At 38.0% G+C, this 13,705-nt stretch overlaps 1 protein-coding gene across 1 annotated transcript in view; it reads left to right on the forward strand.

Annotated features, from left to right (window-relative positions):
• The window catches only part of reep3b (receptor accessory protein 3b), a 39,361-nt gene extending 27,376 nt beyond the window's left edge, over positions 1-11,985 (forward strand). The window contains exons 6-8 of the mRNA XM_048170129.1: positions 2,758-2,893; positions 8,763-8,899; positions 11,099-11,985. Of these exons, the coding sequence (XP_048026086.1) occupies positions 2,758-2,893; positions 8,763-8,899; positions 11,099-11,179 (354 nt within the window). The 3' untranslated portion in view covers positions 11,180-11,985. The remainder of the gene's footprint in view (positions 1-2,757; positions 2,894-8,762; positions 8,900-11,098) is intronic.
• Positions 11,986-13,705: the final 1,720 nt, after the last annotated feature.

Consider the following 13,705-nt stretch of genomic DNA (forward strand, 5'->3'; position numbering starts at 1 on the left):
TCAAACTCCATTGCTTCCTCCTTCTTATGTAAATCTCATTTGTTTAAAAGACCTCCGGAAAACACGCGAATCTCAACATAACACCGACTGTTACGTAACAGTCGGGATCATTAATGTGTACGCCCCCAATATTTGCATATGCCAGCTCATGTTCAAGGCATTAGACAAGGGCAGGTATTAACGTCTGGATCTGTGCACAGCTGAATCATCAGACTAGGTAAGCAAGCAAGAACAACAGCGAAAAATGGCAGATGGAGCAATAATAACTGAGATGATCCATGATTACATGATATTTTTAGTGATATTTGTAAATTGTGTTTTTAAATGTTTCGTTAGCATGTTGCTAATGTACTGTTAAATGTGGTTACCATTTAAGTTACCATCGTTTATTACTGTATTTACGGAGACGAGAGCCGTCGCTATTTTCATTTGTAAACACTTGCAGTCTGTATAATGCATAAACACAACTTCATTCTTTATAAATCTCTCCAACAGTGTGTAATGTTAGCTTTAGCCACGGTGCACTATCAAACTCATTCAGAATCAAATGTAAACATCCAAATAAATACTATACTCACATGATCCGATGTATGCATGCAGCTTGCATGACGAACATCTTGTAAAGATCCATTTGAGGGTTATATTAGCTGTGTGAACTTTGTTTATGCACTGTATAACTGCAGTTATAGTCGAGAGCTCGGGAGGGGCAGGGAGCGAGAGATTTAAAGGGGCCACGCAGCCTGAATCGGCGCATAGTTAATGATGCCCCAAAATAGGCAGTTAAAAAAATTAATTTAAAAAAATCTATGGGCTATTTTGAGCTGAAACTTCACAGACACATTCAGGGGACACCTTAGACTTATATTACACCTTATGAAAAGACGCTCTACGACACCTTTAAGAAATTGAGTTTGAGCTAATTCCTGTCATCACAGGAGGAATATGCTACATTGTAAAGTATATTAAACTAGAAAGCAGTTATTTTAAATTGTAGTAATATCTAGTGCTGTCAAACGATTCATCGCGATTAATCACACACACACATATATATATTATGTAAACAAAAACTTTTATTTTGGATGCGATTAATCGTGATGAATTGTTTGGCAGCATCAGGAACTTAATTCAAAATCTTTTTCAAAAAAACGTACTAACCCTAAACCTTTGATTGTAGTGTATATCACATTATGAAAGTAAAAGTGTTGCAAATGATGTTTCGTATTGACCTTAACCTCTTTACCTTTTCCAGTTCCATATGCAGCAAAGAACACAACTGTGCTGGCACATACTTGCAATACCAGCAATAAATGAAACACTAATGACTTTCATTTGCAAGCAAAGGTCACTGTTCTTTTGTGAAACCAACCCAAGGCAATTAGCGTTAGTGCAGTAGAAAAGGAAATCATGCTGATATATTAATCAGATACTAATCAGAAGCAGATCACAGGGGCTGCTCAACAATGCTCCAATTTTTATTTGGCCACTGTCCTGCCCAGACTCTCTGAAAGGATGCCGTTATTGAAAGACATCTCTAAAGTTGAGCCAGTAAGCTTGTAAAAGGCTTGTGTCAATCTCTATTCTTGAAAGCTGCCATATTTTTCCCCATATTATCTCCTTTTCCTTCCTTTTACCCTCTTTCTGGCATGTTCTTTCTGTTTTATTTGTGAAATCCTCTTTGGTGATGATCTTTTTCTTGTTACCTTGTACTGACATATTCTGCCCTGTAGGAATACTGCAGCCCTGCTCTCTCCAGTGCAGGTAATTCCTTAGAGTGTCAACAGCATGTGAAAAAGCAACATCATTTTAACAAATTTTAGCTCATGGTTTCCTTTGTCCATTTTTTTTAATAGTTTTTCTGTTTTCGCTGACTCAAACATGGTGTTAAGCACTACTAGTATTATCATTACATTAGTTTAAAACATTTGTGTTAAGAGGCCTAAAATGTTCTTCCAAAACGAAGTACACTGTATATGTAAGCATCATTTTAAGGCATAATTGTTGCATAAATATGCTGCCTTCTGAAGGTGCTTACACTAGCAACATTTCGGCCAGTTTCATGGACAAAAACGATTCATTGTCCATATGAATGTGAAATCTGCATAGGCATCCTCAAGCGAAATTCCCAATTGCGAAAATCTGTCAAAGTGGTAAATGTGACAGTAAAAAGATGACTCACATCTCCGTCGTTGTAAGTTACCGAAACCACACATTTGTTTGTCCAGTGCGGTTCTGTTCACACAGCAAGGGTTTTCTAGGGATGCGTTAAGTTGAACTTGAGCGTTTTAGAATGTTTTAGAATGCCGCGTCATACACGGGCCGCTGCAAAAGACACTAGATGTGAGCACAATGGTAAAACATGTCCATCTAGTGCATTTACATAAAAAATAAATGGAAAATTAGCACTGTGGAGTAGAAAAGTACATTCCGTGTGAACCGGCCTTAATTCATTCAATACTTAAAAATAACAAATACTTGAGTTTAATTAATAAATTCACTGCTGACATGTTAATGCCAACCCTGTTGAAATAAACAGAGTCATGTGAGGAGCACGATTTGTTCCCGAGGTTCAGTTGACAACAGGGCAGCTTACTAGGTAATAGGTCACTTGGAACAGAGCCCAAATCTTTTCAGCATTCATCCATACATGCATGTCGTGATGATGTCATTATGCAGTCTTGTTACGCTCCGTTAAAGCTGTTCTGTGTGTTGTCAGTGCTGACATGTTTATCATAACTCTGGGCTGTTTTGTCTTTGCAGGGTCAAGGTGCCATCACAGAGAAGCTCAGGAGCCTCAGCATGCACGACCTTACCCAGATCCCTCAAGATGACGGGTATTCATCCTACGGCTCCAACCCAGCCAGAAGAGCCATCATGGACCAACCCGACGGAGCTGGTATATCTTACCTCTCAGATTAATTATTAACATGCCATCCTTTGTTTCCTTTCGCACTGCTGTTTCTCTGCTGCGTCCACAACAGAAGGCAGATGCCTTGCTCTGTTTGTTCAGTCACAAACTTAGCAGAGCATTTTTATGAACCTACTTGGTTTCAAACAAGCTTCCGATTAGGGCTGCACAATTAATCAAATTTCTAATCGCGATTACGATGCCACAACTTCGTAATCATTCAAAGATACGATTGCAACAATTTAATATCCACTTACATTGTTCTGTGTGCCTAAAAAGTGTGTTTAGAGCATGTTGTGAGAGGCGAATCACAACTGCTTCAGAATATAAAAGGTCTAACCCAGCACAAAAGGAACTACCAGTGAGGTAAGTGTAAGCTGATTGGTTGACCAAACATGAAACACCAGCACCCACCATTTTTAAAAAGCTGTGTACACAGCCTATCTATTTACTCCATGAACTAACTCTACAAACATGAAAAACCGTGATAGGTGGACCTCTCAACCTTACGCCAAAGAGAAAATCCAGCGCGACTTTGAGCGGACCCCGCAAAATATGATTATGTATTACTGCTCAGCTAGCGACACTGGGCATCAACCACATGGCAAAAGCTAGTACTTATTCATATACTGTCTGTCAATCACAAGCGCGGTTTACATCACTTCAGAGTTCCTACTGGCGGTGCTAATGCAACCAGGAAAATGGCCCTAGGGGATCCACCCTTATTATCATTGAGAAACCAAACCAATGTATAGTTGACGTTTGAGGCTTAAAGGTCCCGTTTTTCGTGGTTTTTTGAAGCTTTGATTGTGTTTATAGTGTGCAATATAACATGTGTTCATGTTTCGCGTGTAAAAAAACACAGTATTTTTCACATAATTTACTTATCTGTATACCGCTGTTTCCACTGTCATAAAAACGGGCTGATGACTTCCTTGTTCTATGAAGTCCCTCCTTCAGAAATACGTAACAAGTTCTGATTGTGCCAGCGGTTCCTGTGTTGTGATTCGACAGCTCTGAGCGCATCGTGCCCGGAAAAGTCACGCCTCTTACCATAACGTGGAGATGCACGCGCTAAACAATTTAATTTTAATTTTTTTTTTAATTTTACCCTATCAATTTGAGCCGGAATCAGACCCGGAGGTTGGATTGCGGGATGAAAATAACAGCGTTTCGACGACATGGCGACAAACACACTCTACAAACGCAACTCTTGTGTATTCCTGTGGGCGGAGGTTAGTCAAAAAACTGTTTTAGTGACGTCATTAAAGAAGGAAGTAGAGGGATGTAGTCCAAACTGGCCGTTCGATGTAGGCGACTTCTGTTAAATAAAATATCTCGCTTGGCATTGAACTTTGAGCTTTAAAATTTTACAGATTTTATTTATACTCTAACAACAACATTACACACTAACTAAAGTTTGAAACATGGGATCACGAAGAACGGGACCTTTTAATGCTATAGAAAAGCAATAAATAATTCTCAGGAAGAGTGTTCTTTTTTTTTTTTTTTTTTACATAAAAATACGGCATGCAGTTGCTTCAAACAATGGTATAAAGCTATTCAAAACATATCAACATGATAATCGTAATTAATTATTGCAATTTCAAGGGAATAATCGACAATTGTGATTTTTTTTTTTTTTTTTTTTTTTTTTTTTTGTGATAATCATGCAGCCCTGCTTCCAATGCATTACGACGTCACGTCTAATGATGTCGGACGAATTCAAGTGACAGGGGATCACATAAATATTTAATTACAATAATTCTTATTTCTCACTATCAATAAGATGATAACAATAGACATTTATTAAATAACTGCTCCATCAGTGAAGGATACATCAGCGCTGCCTTCATAAACAAGATGAAACCATCTTAGTAGACAGGATGTTACGCAAACATTAAATTTGAATGTGCTTTGATGTCGCCTTCGAGGTTTCAGACACAGCCTTTGTGTGACACTAAACACAGCTAGCAAGAGCTGGGAAAGTGTCTGTCGCGCAAATAAAGCCATAGCGCTTTCATAATGATATCTCAACCAAATCTCACACGCTTCTGGAAATCACTGCCGTGTTGACTGGTTTTGGAGCAAATGGAATGGATTCGGTATTTGTCTCAAGCACTGGAGGGTTATAAGCAATAACGGCACATTCCTAGCATGAAAGGTCTAGTGCCGCTTTGTGAGAAGATGAAGAAGAGGAAAAAACAGCTCAGGGAGCCTCTGAGCAGAATACCTAATGTGCTTCTATCTCAGTATGCTAATGTGCCCGCCGCGTTTGAAATTCCGCTGGCATCCAGGTCATTTTCATCTCATCTGCAATGAAGCCATCAGAAAGCCAGCTCCTTCAAAATGGCATTCCCTTTCAAAGGCTCAAAGCCAAGGTGAAAGATCCCGACTGATCAAACGAGCTGCTAATTGCAGTTTGAATTTAAAAATGGGGGGTAGCCTATAAAGAGAGACTCAAGTGTGTTATTTATTCGTCCACCCTTTAATGTTGGGTTTTGCTTTTTCTAAAGAAGCAGAAGTCGGCTTTGAATGACCGGCATGATATAAAACATGCCTATATATATTTTTATGCACTCCTGTCAATCACATTCACACAAGTGCTGGGGTCTGATATTAGAGAGTAGAGTGGTGATATAAATGTAAGCAATATTGCAGTGATTTTAATGTGCTTTTTGCTCAGCAAAAATTCCATTATCCTAAATTTCAAGAACCAAACTGCCCATTTTCAGGAATCTGATCAATAATTGATCCATTTGCATGCATCATTAGTCAAAAGTTGTGTTATATATATATATATATATGTGCAGGTTGGGAATGTGATTTCAGCTAAGATATATATATATCGCCCAGTGTTATTAGCTACAATATATTATGGCTGTTGTTCAGTAGCTCAATGAAAATCATGCCAAGTGTGAGAGAAGTTGAATCTCAGCAGACTGGCCTTCAGAGCTGCTAACAGTCCACAGAAAATAACAAAGGCATGTCAGCTGTGTCTTTAAATTTGTCTTCTTTCAAATCTCTTTCTGCTTAGTTTGCACAAGGCATGAACAAAACTCAAGAATACTTCTGGAAAATTAATTGCATAGTTTTCCAAATCCCAAGGAAGTTGTTATATTTCTGTAATTGAAAACAGCGGTGGGTGTGGAAACAAACAAAGGAAGGCTTTTCAGAAGCATTGGTTTCTGTATTTATTCTGCCCCCTTATGGTGGAAAGGAGAACTGAAAACACAATACTAAATTAAACCTACAGTTCTTTGGTCTTATAATAGCCTGTCTTTTGGTTGTATCATTCGGGTGATGGAGTGTGCAGTGAATCCGCTCCGGCTGGACTGCCGTTAGGCGTCCTGGCACAGGCTGGCTCTGCCTAGCTCCCAGCGCTACCCGGGGAGCCCAGAGGTGATGGTGCCAGGAGCGGCCTGAACCCGGCAGCTGCTCTCTCTCTCTTTCTCTCTTCACCCATTTGTACTTTCTCCACCGCTGAAATCACATTCCCAACCTTCACAATAAACTAGATCAGTGGTTCTCAACTAGTCGGTCATGACCCAAAAATAGATTTTTAAATAGGGCCATGGACAAGGAAAAGCGATGCTAAATGCAAAATAATAAACAAAGAGTCATGCAGAGTTAGATAAATAAATAGGCTTATCAACTTCTCAAAGTGAGGAAAAAACATTTCCCATATCTTGTTGTTGACATCCAATCAAATTCTGCTGTATTTTGAAACAAATTCCTTTTTCACATATTCATCTTTTTGTGTGCTTATACAGGTTTCCTATCCAGAATACTGTCACCTTAGTCATTTCACGTATTGTTGTGCCTATGCTGTATTATTAATGTATTTCAGCCTTAATGTAGCTTAAACAATAGAGCATGGCGCTTGCAATGGCAGGGTCATGGGTTTGATTCCTAGGGAAAGCAAGGACTGATAAAAATGTATACCTTGAATGCAGTGTAAATGGATAAAATGTTTGCAAAATGCATAAATGTAATGGGCGCCCTTTATTTTAGTGTCCTTGTTACACTTGTTACATGTTACTTATTATAGTAATAACAGTAAATTATGCATAATAACATGCAAGTAACTCTAAACCAAACCCTATACATAACCCTAACCCTATAGTAAGTTCATGTTGTTAATTAATATTACTCAGTACTTAAAAGGTTAGTTCACCCAAAAATGAAAATTCTGTCATTTATTACTCACCCTCATGCCGTTCCACACCCGTAAGACCTTCGTTAATCTTCAGAACACAAATTAAGACACTTTAGTTGAAATCCGATGGCTCAGTGAGGCCTCCATAGCCAGCAATGACATTTCCTCTCTCAAGATCCATAAAGGTACTAAAAACACATCTAAATCAGTTCAAGTGAGTACAGCAGTTCAATATTAATATTATAAAGCAACGAGAATATTTTTGGTGCGCCAAAAAAAAAAAAAAAATGACTAGTGATGGCCGATTTCAAAACACTGCTTCAGGAAGCTTCAGAGCATTATGAACCAGCGTATCGAATCATGATTCGGATCGTGTGTCAAACTGCTGAAATCACGTGACTTTGGCGTTCCGAACAGCTGATTCGACACGCTGATTCATTATGCTCCGATGCTTCCTGAGGCAGTGTTTTGAAATCGGCCATCACTATATAAGTCGTTATTTTGGTTTTTTTGGTGCACCAAAAATATTCTCATCGCTTTATAATGTTAATATTGAACTACTGTACTCACATGAACTGATTTAAATATGTTTTTAGTACCTTTATGGATCTTGAGAGAGGAAATATCATTGCTCCCTATGCAGGCCTCATGGAGCCATCGGATTTCAACTAAAATATCTTAATTTGTGTTCCGAAGATTAACAAAGGTCTTACGGGTGTGGAACGGCAAGAGGGTAAGAAATAAATGACACAATTTTCATTTTTGGGTGAACTAACCCTTTAATTTTATAATTACACTGTACCTTAAAATAAAGTGTAATCAAATTAATATTAAAGAAGATTTTCTGCTTAATCTTCAACGTAGAACATGATATCTTTAGTTCTTAGTTGGTCTCGGATGTTGGTGTAAAATCTATGCCTTGAAGCAAAAGCTTTTAAAGGGGTCCTTGATTATGAGTTCACTTTTTTAACTTTAGTTAGTGTGTAATGTCGCTGTTTGAGCATAAACAACATCTGCAAACTTACGATGCTCAAAGTTCAATGCAAAGGGAGATATAAACCCTGCCCACGGGAACACACAACAAAGGGGGTGAGGCCATGTTGGGCTGCATTAGAGAAGAGGAAGAGTTGTTGTAGTAGAGTGTAGTTGCCATGCCGTCATTTTATGCAAGACTGCTCTACAAACAAGGGGTCAATTCAACGCTGGATTTGCACAAAAGATTAACATGACGGCATATGCTAGTCGATGTGTTGAATCAACTCCACAGCAACTAGGCTGAACACCATTACTGACAATCATCATTTTGGCTGCGTGAGATTTTCCAACTTTGTTGTTGTTGAGCAACTGAAACGCAAGCTGTTAAAACTCTGTCCTCTTCTGGAAAGGGGGCCGGGAGCAGCAGCTTATTTGCATTTAAAGGGACACACATAAAAATGGCGTGTTTTGCTCACATCCAAATAGGGGCAAATTTGACGAACTGTAATAAATTATCTTTGGGATATTGAGCTGAAACTTCACAGATACATTCTGGGGACACCAGAGACTTGTATTACATCTTGTTAAAAGGGGCATTATAGATCCCCTTTAAGTATCACTGATCTCAAGCATACATGCTCATCTGTCTGCTATCATGTTTGATCAAACATTGATCTATATATTCATCTTGTTTTCTTAACTCTCAAATTGTTTCTTTTGTAGAGTATTATCGTGATGATGATGATGACAGAAGTGATGACGAGGGGAAGGCTGTGTACTCTGAGGATGAAGCTGTGTCTCATCATGGGCTCAGACGATCTCAGAGCGTTAAAATCACCCGCTCAAAAGTGCGCAGAGATGTAAGTCCTTTAAAACCCCATAGTACATCTCCATTTTGTTCTTCCAAGACTAATAACTAAATACACATTACATTAAGACTGCTAATAGCATTTTTCAAAAGCCACGTTTTGTTTTTTTGCCCAGTTTGAAAGCAGCAGATCAAAAAAAAATCCTCATCTGAACACACAACCCAAATTCTGGAAAAGTTGGGACGTTATATAAATTTGAATAAAATGGAAACTAAAAGATGTTCAAATCACATGAGCCAATATTTAATTCACAATAGAACATGGATAACATAACAAATGTTTAAACTGAGAAATTTGACACTTTTATCCACTAAGTGAGCTCATTTCAAATTTGATGCCTGCTTCAGATCTCAAAAAAGTTGGCACGGGGACAACAAATGGCTGAAAAAGCAAGAAATTTTGAAAAGATTCAGCTGGGAGAACACCTAGCAACTAATTAAGTTAATTGATATCAGGTCTGTAACATTGTTAGCTATAAAAGGGACGTCTTAGAGAGGCAGAGTGTCTCAGAAGTAAAGATGGGCACAGGCTCTCCAATCTGTGAAGAGTGTGTAAAAAGATTGTGGAAAACCTGTCAAATTGCAAAGGCTTTGCAAATCTCATCATCTACAGTGCATAACATCATCAAAAGATTCAGAGAAACTGGAGAAATCTCTTTGTGTAAGGGATAAGGCCGAAGACATTTATTGGATGCCCGTGGTCCTCGGGCCCTCAGATGACACTGCATCACTTATCGGCATGATTGTGTCAATGACATTACTAAATGGGCCCAGGAATACTTCCAGAAACCACTGTCAGTAAACACAATCAGCCATGCCATCTGCAGATGCCAAATAAAGCTTTATCATGCAAAAAGAAAGCCATATTTGAACATGTCCTGTGGGCCAAGGCTCATTTAAAATGGACTGTTTCAAAGTGGAAAAGTGTTCTATGGTCAGACGAGTCCAAATTTGACATTCTTGTTGAAATCACGGCCATGTCCTCCGGGCTAAAGAGGAGGGAGACCTTCCAGCGTGTTATCAGCATTCAAAAGCCAGCATCTCTGATGTTATTGGGGTGCATACAGTATGGGCAGCTTGCATGTTTTGGAAGGCACTATGAATGCTGAAAGGTATATAAAGGTTTCCAGACAACGTCTATTTCAGGGATGTCCTCGTTAATTTCAGCAAGACAATGCAAAACCACATACTGCAGCTATTACAACAGCGTGGCTTTGCTGTAGAGGAGTCTGGGTGCTGAATTGGCCTGCCTGCAGTCCAGATCTTTCACCTATAGAGAACATTTGGCGCATCATTAAGCGAAAAAAAAACGTCAAAGATGACCACAAACTCTTCAGCAAAACAAACAAAACTCCAGAAACTCATTACCTTGATGCCCAGACGTCTTCAAACTGTTTTGAAAAGAAGAGGAGATGCCACACCATGGTAAACATGCCCCGTCCCAACTATTTTGAGACCTGTAGCAGGCATCAAATTTGAAATGAGCACATTTTGTGTATAAAATTGTCAAATTTCTTCATTTAAACATTTATGGTATCTATGTTCTATTGTGAATAAAATATTGGCTCATGTGATCTGAAAGTCTTTTAGTTTTCATTTTATTCAAATTTAAAAAACGTCCCAACTTTTCCGGAATTCGGGTTGTAGCATCACATTACATTCTTTTTGTTGATATAAAGGACAGTAATTACAGTAACTACAGTAACTGTGTTAAATGTAGTATTTCAGTTAATGTAAAACCTACATTTAACATACAACATTCAATATTTACTCAAAAGTAATATTTTTTTTTTTTTGTCAATTATGCCCTTTTTCCCTCTGTTGCATTGCATTTTGATGTCAAGCGTGCGTGCTCGCTGTAAGAAGCATTTGAAGTCACAACTCACACAGACCGTTTTGAAAAATTGAAATATTCACATGAATTTGATTTGGTTACATTTACAGGTAAGAATATTACAGTAAAATGTAAATTATGCACAATGGGAACACCCATTATTCAAATGCATTGTTTTACTTCTTTGACTTCACTGATGGAGGTTCGCTGTGCCATTTTTATCATTTAGTAATTACAGCCTTTCATCCGATCATATTCTCTTGAGATTTTAGGCTAATTGATTATGGCTCGCCTCTTGATTTGTGATATGCGTGATTTTAATTATGGTAACAAATGCTTGTCATTCATTGCTCGCAGGCACGTTATGGATCTCTGAAGATCAAAGGCAGGAAAAGACCAGGGCTGAATGCCATGACTTACTCCAGCATGGAGAACTGAGCTGACTACTGATGTGTGGGAAGATGTGTCCACTTTATTATACTACCAGCGTGTTCATATTCTTCTCTTTTCATAAGGGCTGTGGACTATGTTTTTCAACTTTTTCATGGATATACCAGCAGATCTATTTATTACTTCTACCAGCAAGTGTGTACATACAGTGAGCATCATGAGCTTGAAGTGTGTGGGGTTTGACTGACTGATTGTCTGTATTTGTAATGCATGGCTTTATTGGTCTGAATTTGACATTCAGATGTCTTTGGCTTCAGTATTTGTATTTAGAAATGTGTTCTTTTTGGATGTGGGTTTTTATATTTCTGTTTCCGTACATATTTTGCTGCCTTTTAGATAATGTTTTAAGTAGTTTTTACAAATTGTAGTTTAGGTAATAATTCTGATTCTTCAAAACTTGACAATGATTTGTCAGCATCAGACCAAAATTCTCTATATCAGTAATGAAGTAAATACCAAAGAGAACAAAAGGCAGTGTTGTGTTCATGTTGACTTTTCAGATGTTTTAATACAATTTTCAAATGTTTAAAAAAAAAAAAAAAAAAAAAAAGGGGTCAGTCAGTTGATGGTATGTGGGTTTAAAGGGAAACCCCTTTTGCACATTCTTTAAATCCTCGATTGAAATCCGTCACTACTGGTCTCCATGCAGAATGTTTTGTTTTTTTTATCTGGGATAAACACCACACTAATATAACATCTCTGGCAGTGTGCAGGTAATTCTCTGCTGTTGTGTGGCTGGATGTGTCATTCAAAATGAATGCAAAATATGAATAAAGCTGGAACATTGTAATCCATTTATTGTTATCAGTTATTTGGCTAATGTTTTATACTGTATTTAATGAAATGTGTTCTGCAGTTCATGGATTAATGGATGAATACATATTAATTAATATTTGGACTTTTTAAGAGCTATGTATAAATTTAAATAAAAGATGGATGGATGCACAGATAGATGAGATCGATAGTTAGATAACATCGGAATGCATATGTTCATACATTTATTTTAATTTAAAATCTTAATCTTAAAAAAGGTTCATGGACATGTTATGGAGGCCTACATATACATTACCAACTGGCCCAAGTCAAAAACATTCCATTATTAGGTTACACTTTATTTTACAATGCCGTAGTTACATTGTAATTACTCAAATAAGTACTTAGTAGTACTATTAATTAACTACATGTACTTACCATAGAGTTACAGTTAGGGTTTGGTTTAGGGTTAGTTACTTGTAATTATGCATAATTTACTGTTATTACTATAGTAAGTGCATGTAGTAATGTGTAACAATGGCACTGTAAAATAAAGTGTTACCCATTATTATTCATCATACTTAAAGGATTAGTTCACTTCAGAATTAAAATTTCCTGATAATTTTCTCACCCCCATGTCATCTGAGATGATTATGTCTGTTTCTTCAGTCAAAAGCAATTGAGTTTTTTGAGGAAAACATTCCAGGATTTTTCTCCATGTAGTGGACTTCAGTTTGCCTGGCAAGTCCAGAATGATATCTCTTCTACAAGATATATCAGTCTGGTCAGTCTGCCCTCCGTCGTGCCTCGAGTCAACTCCAAACGTTCGTTTATTTCAGTGACGCAAACAGCGTCACTCTAGTGCGGCGAAAGTCCATTCAATATCAGTTGGCAATAACACCGCGTATTCTCAAATTCTTACCGCAACAACGACACAAGTCATTAACGGCGCTCTCTCTAGCGCTAGCCATGTTAAACTACTCTCCGTGCTTGCCAAAAACTATTGTGCTTTCCCGGGGCCGTTTATTTACTTTTCGCTGTTGACTCTCTTGTCGCTTTGCTAACGTCATATCCGCCCTTCTCTGATTGGTTTACTCCGCTTCCTGTTTGCTCGGATTTGCTCCGCCCTAGAAATCGAATTGATTCAATGGCGACCAGACTCATCCGCTGGTACAGCGGTGAGGCTGGATTTTCCAGGCAAGACTTCAGTGGGGTTCATTGGGTTGACAGCAAAACGATCTGTAATTTTTTTAAAAAGATAATAATAAAAAAATAAAAAATTATATACTTTTGAACCCCCAAATGCTTGTCTTGCACTAGCTCTGCTATGCGCCACGCATTACGTAATCACGCGGAAGTACCACTCAAGTGTTTACAAAGCGAACGTGCAAAGACTAAGTCAAAAACCCTTTACAAAAAAGTTAAAACAATAGGCGTTTCTCAATGTCAAGGATACTTCCTTGGCAGGACTGGTCCTTCCAAGTCACTTCCTTCAGAGGCTAGGTGAGGCTCTTCTTTAGCATTTGGAGAACACGTAAATGGAACAGACTAGCAAGTGCATGTCATTGCGTCATTACGTCAGTGAAAAGGTAAAAGAAATTCCGGTGACGGCAACCAAGCTAACAACTGTTAAATGACGGTCCGGTTCAGTTAGCCATCAATAACGTAATTTGTATTTGTATCATTTATAATATCAATACGGTAGTAATTTGTACTGGCATTTAAACGTTAAACTTTATTTATCTGACATATTTACTACAG

The sequence above is a fragment of the Megalobrama amblycephala genome, linkage group LG20 (genome assembly GCF_018812025.1).
Source record: "Megalobrama amblycephala isolate DHTTF-2021 linkage group LG20, ASM1881202v1, whole genome shotgun sequence".
NCBI classification, from domain to species: domain Eukaryota; kingdom Metazoa; phylum Chordata; class Actinopteri; order Cypriniformes; family Xenocyprididae; genus Megalobrama; species Megalobrama amblycephala.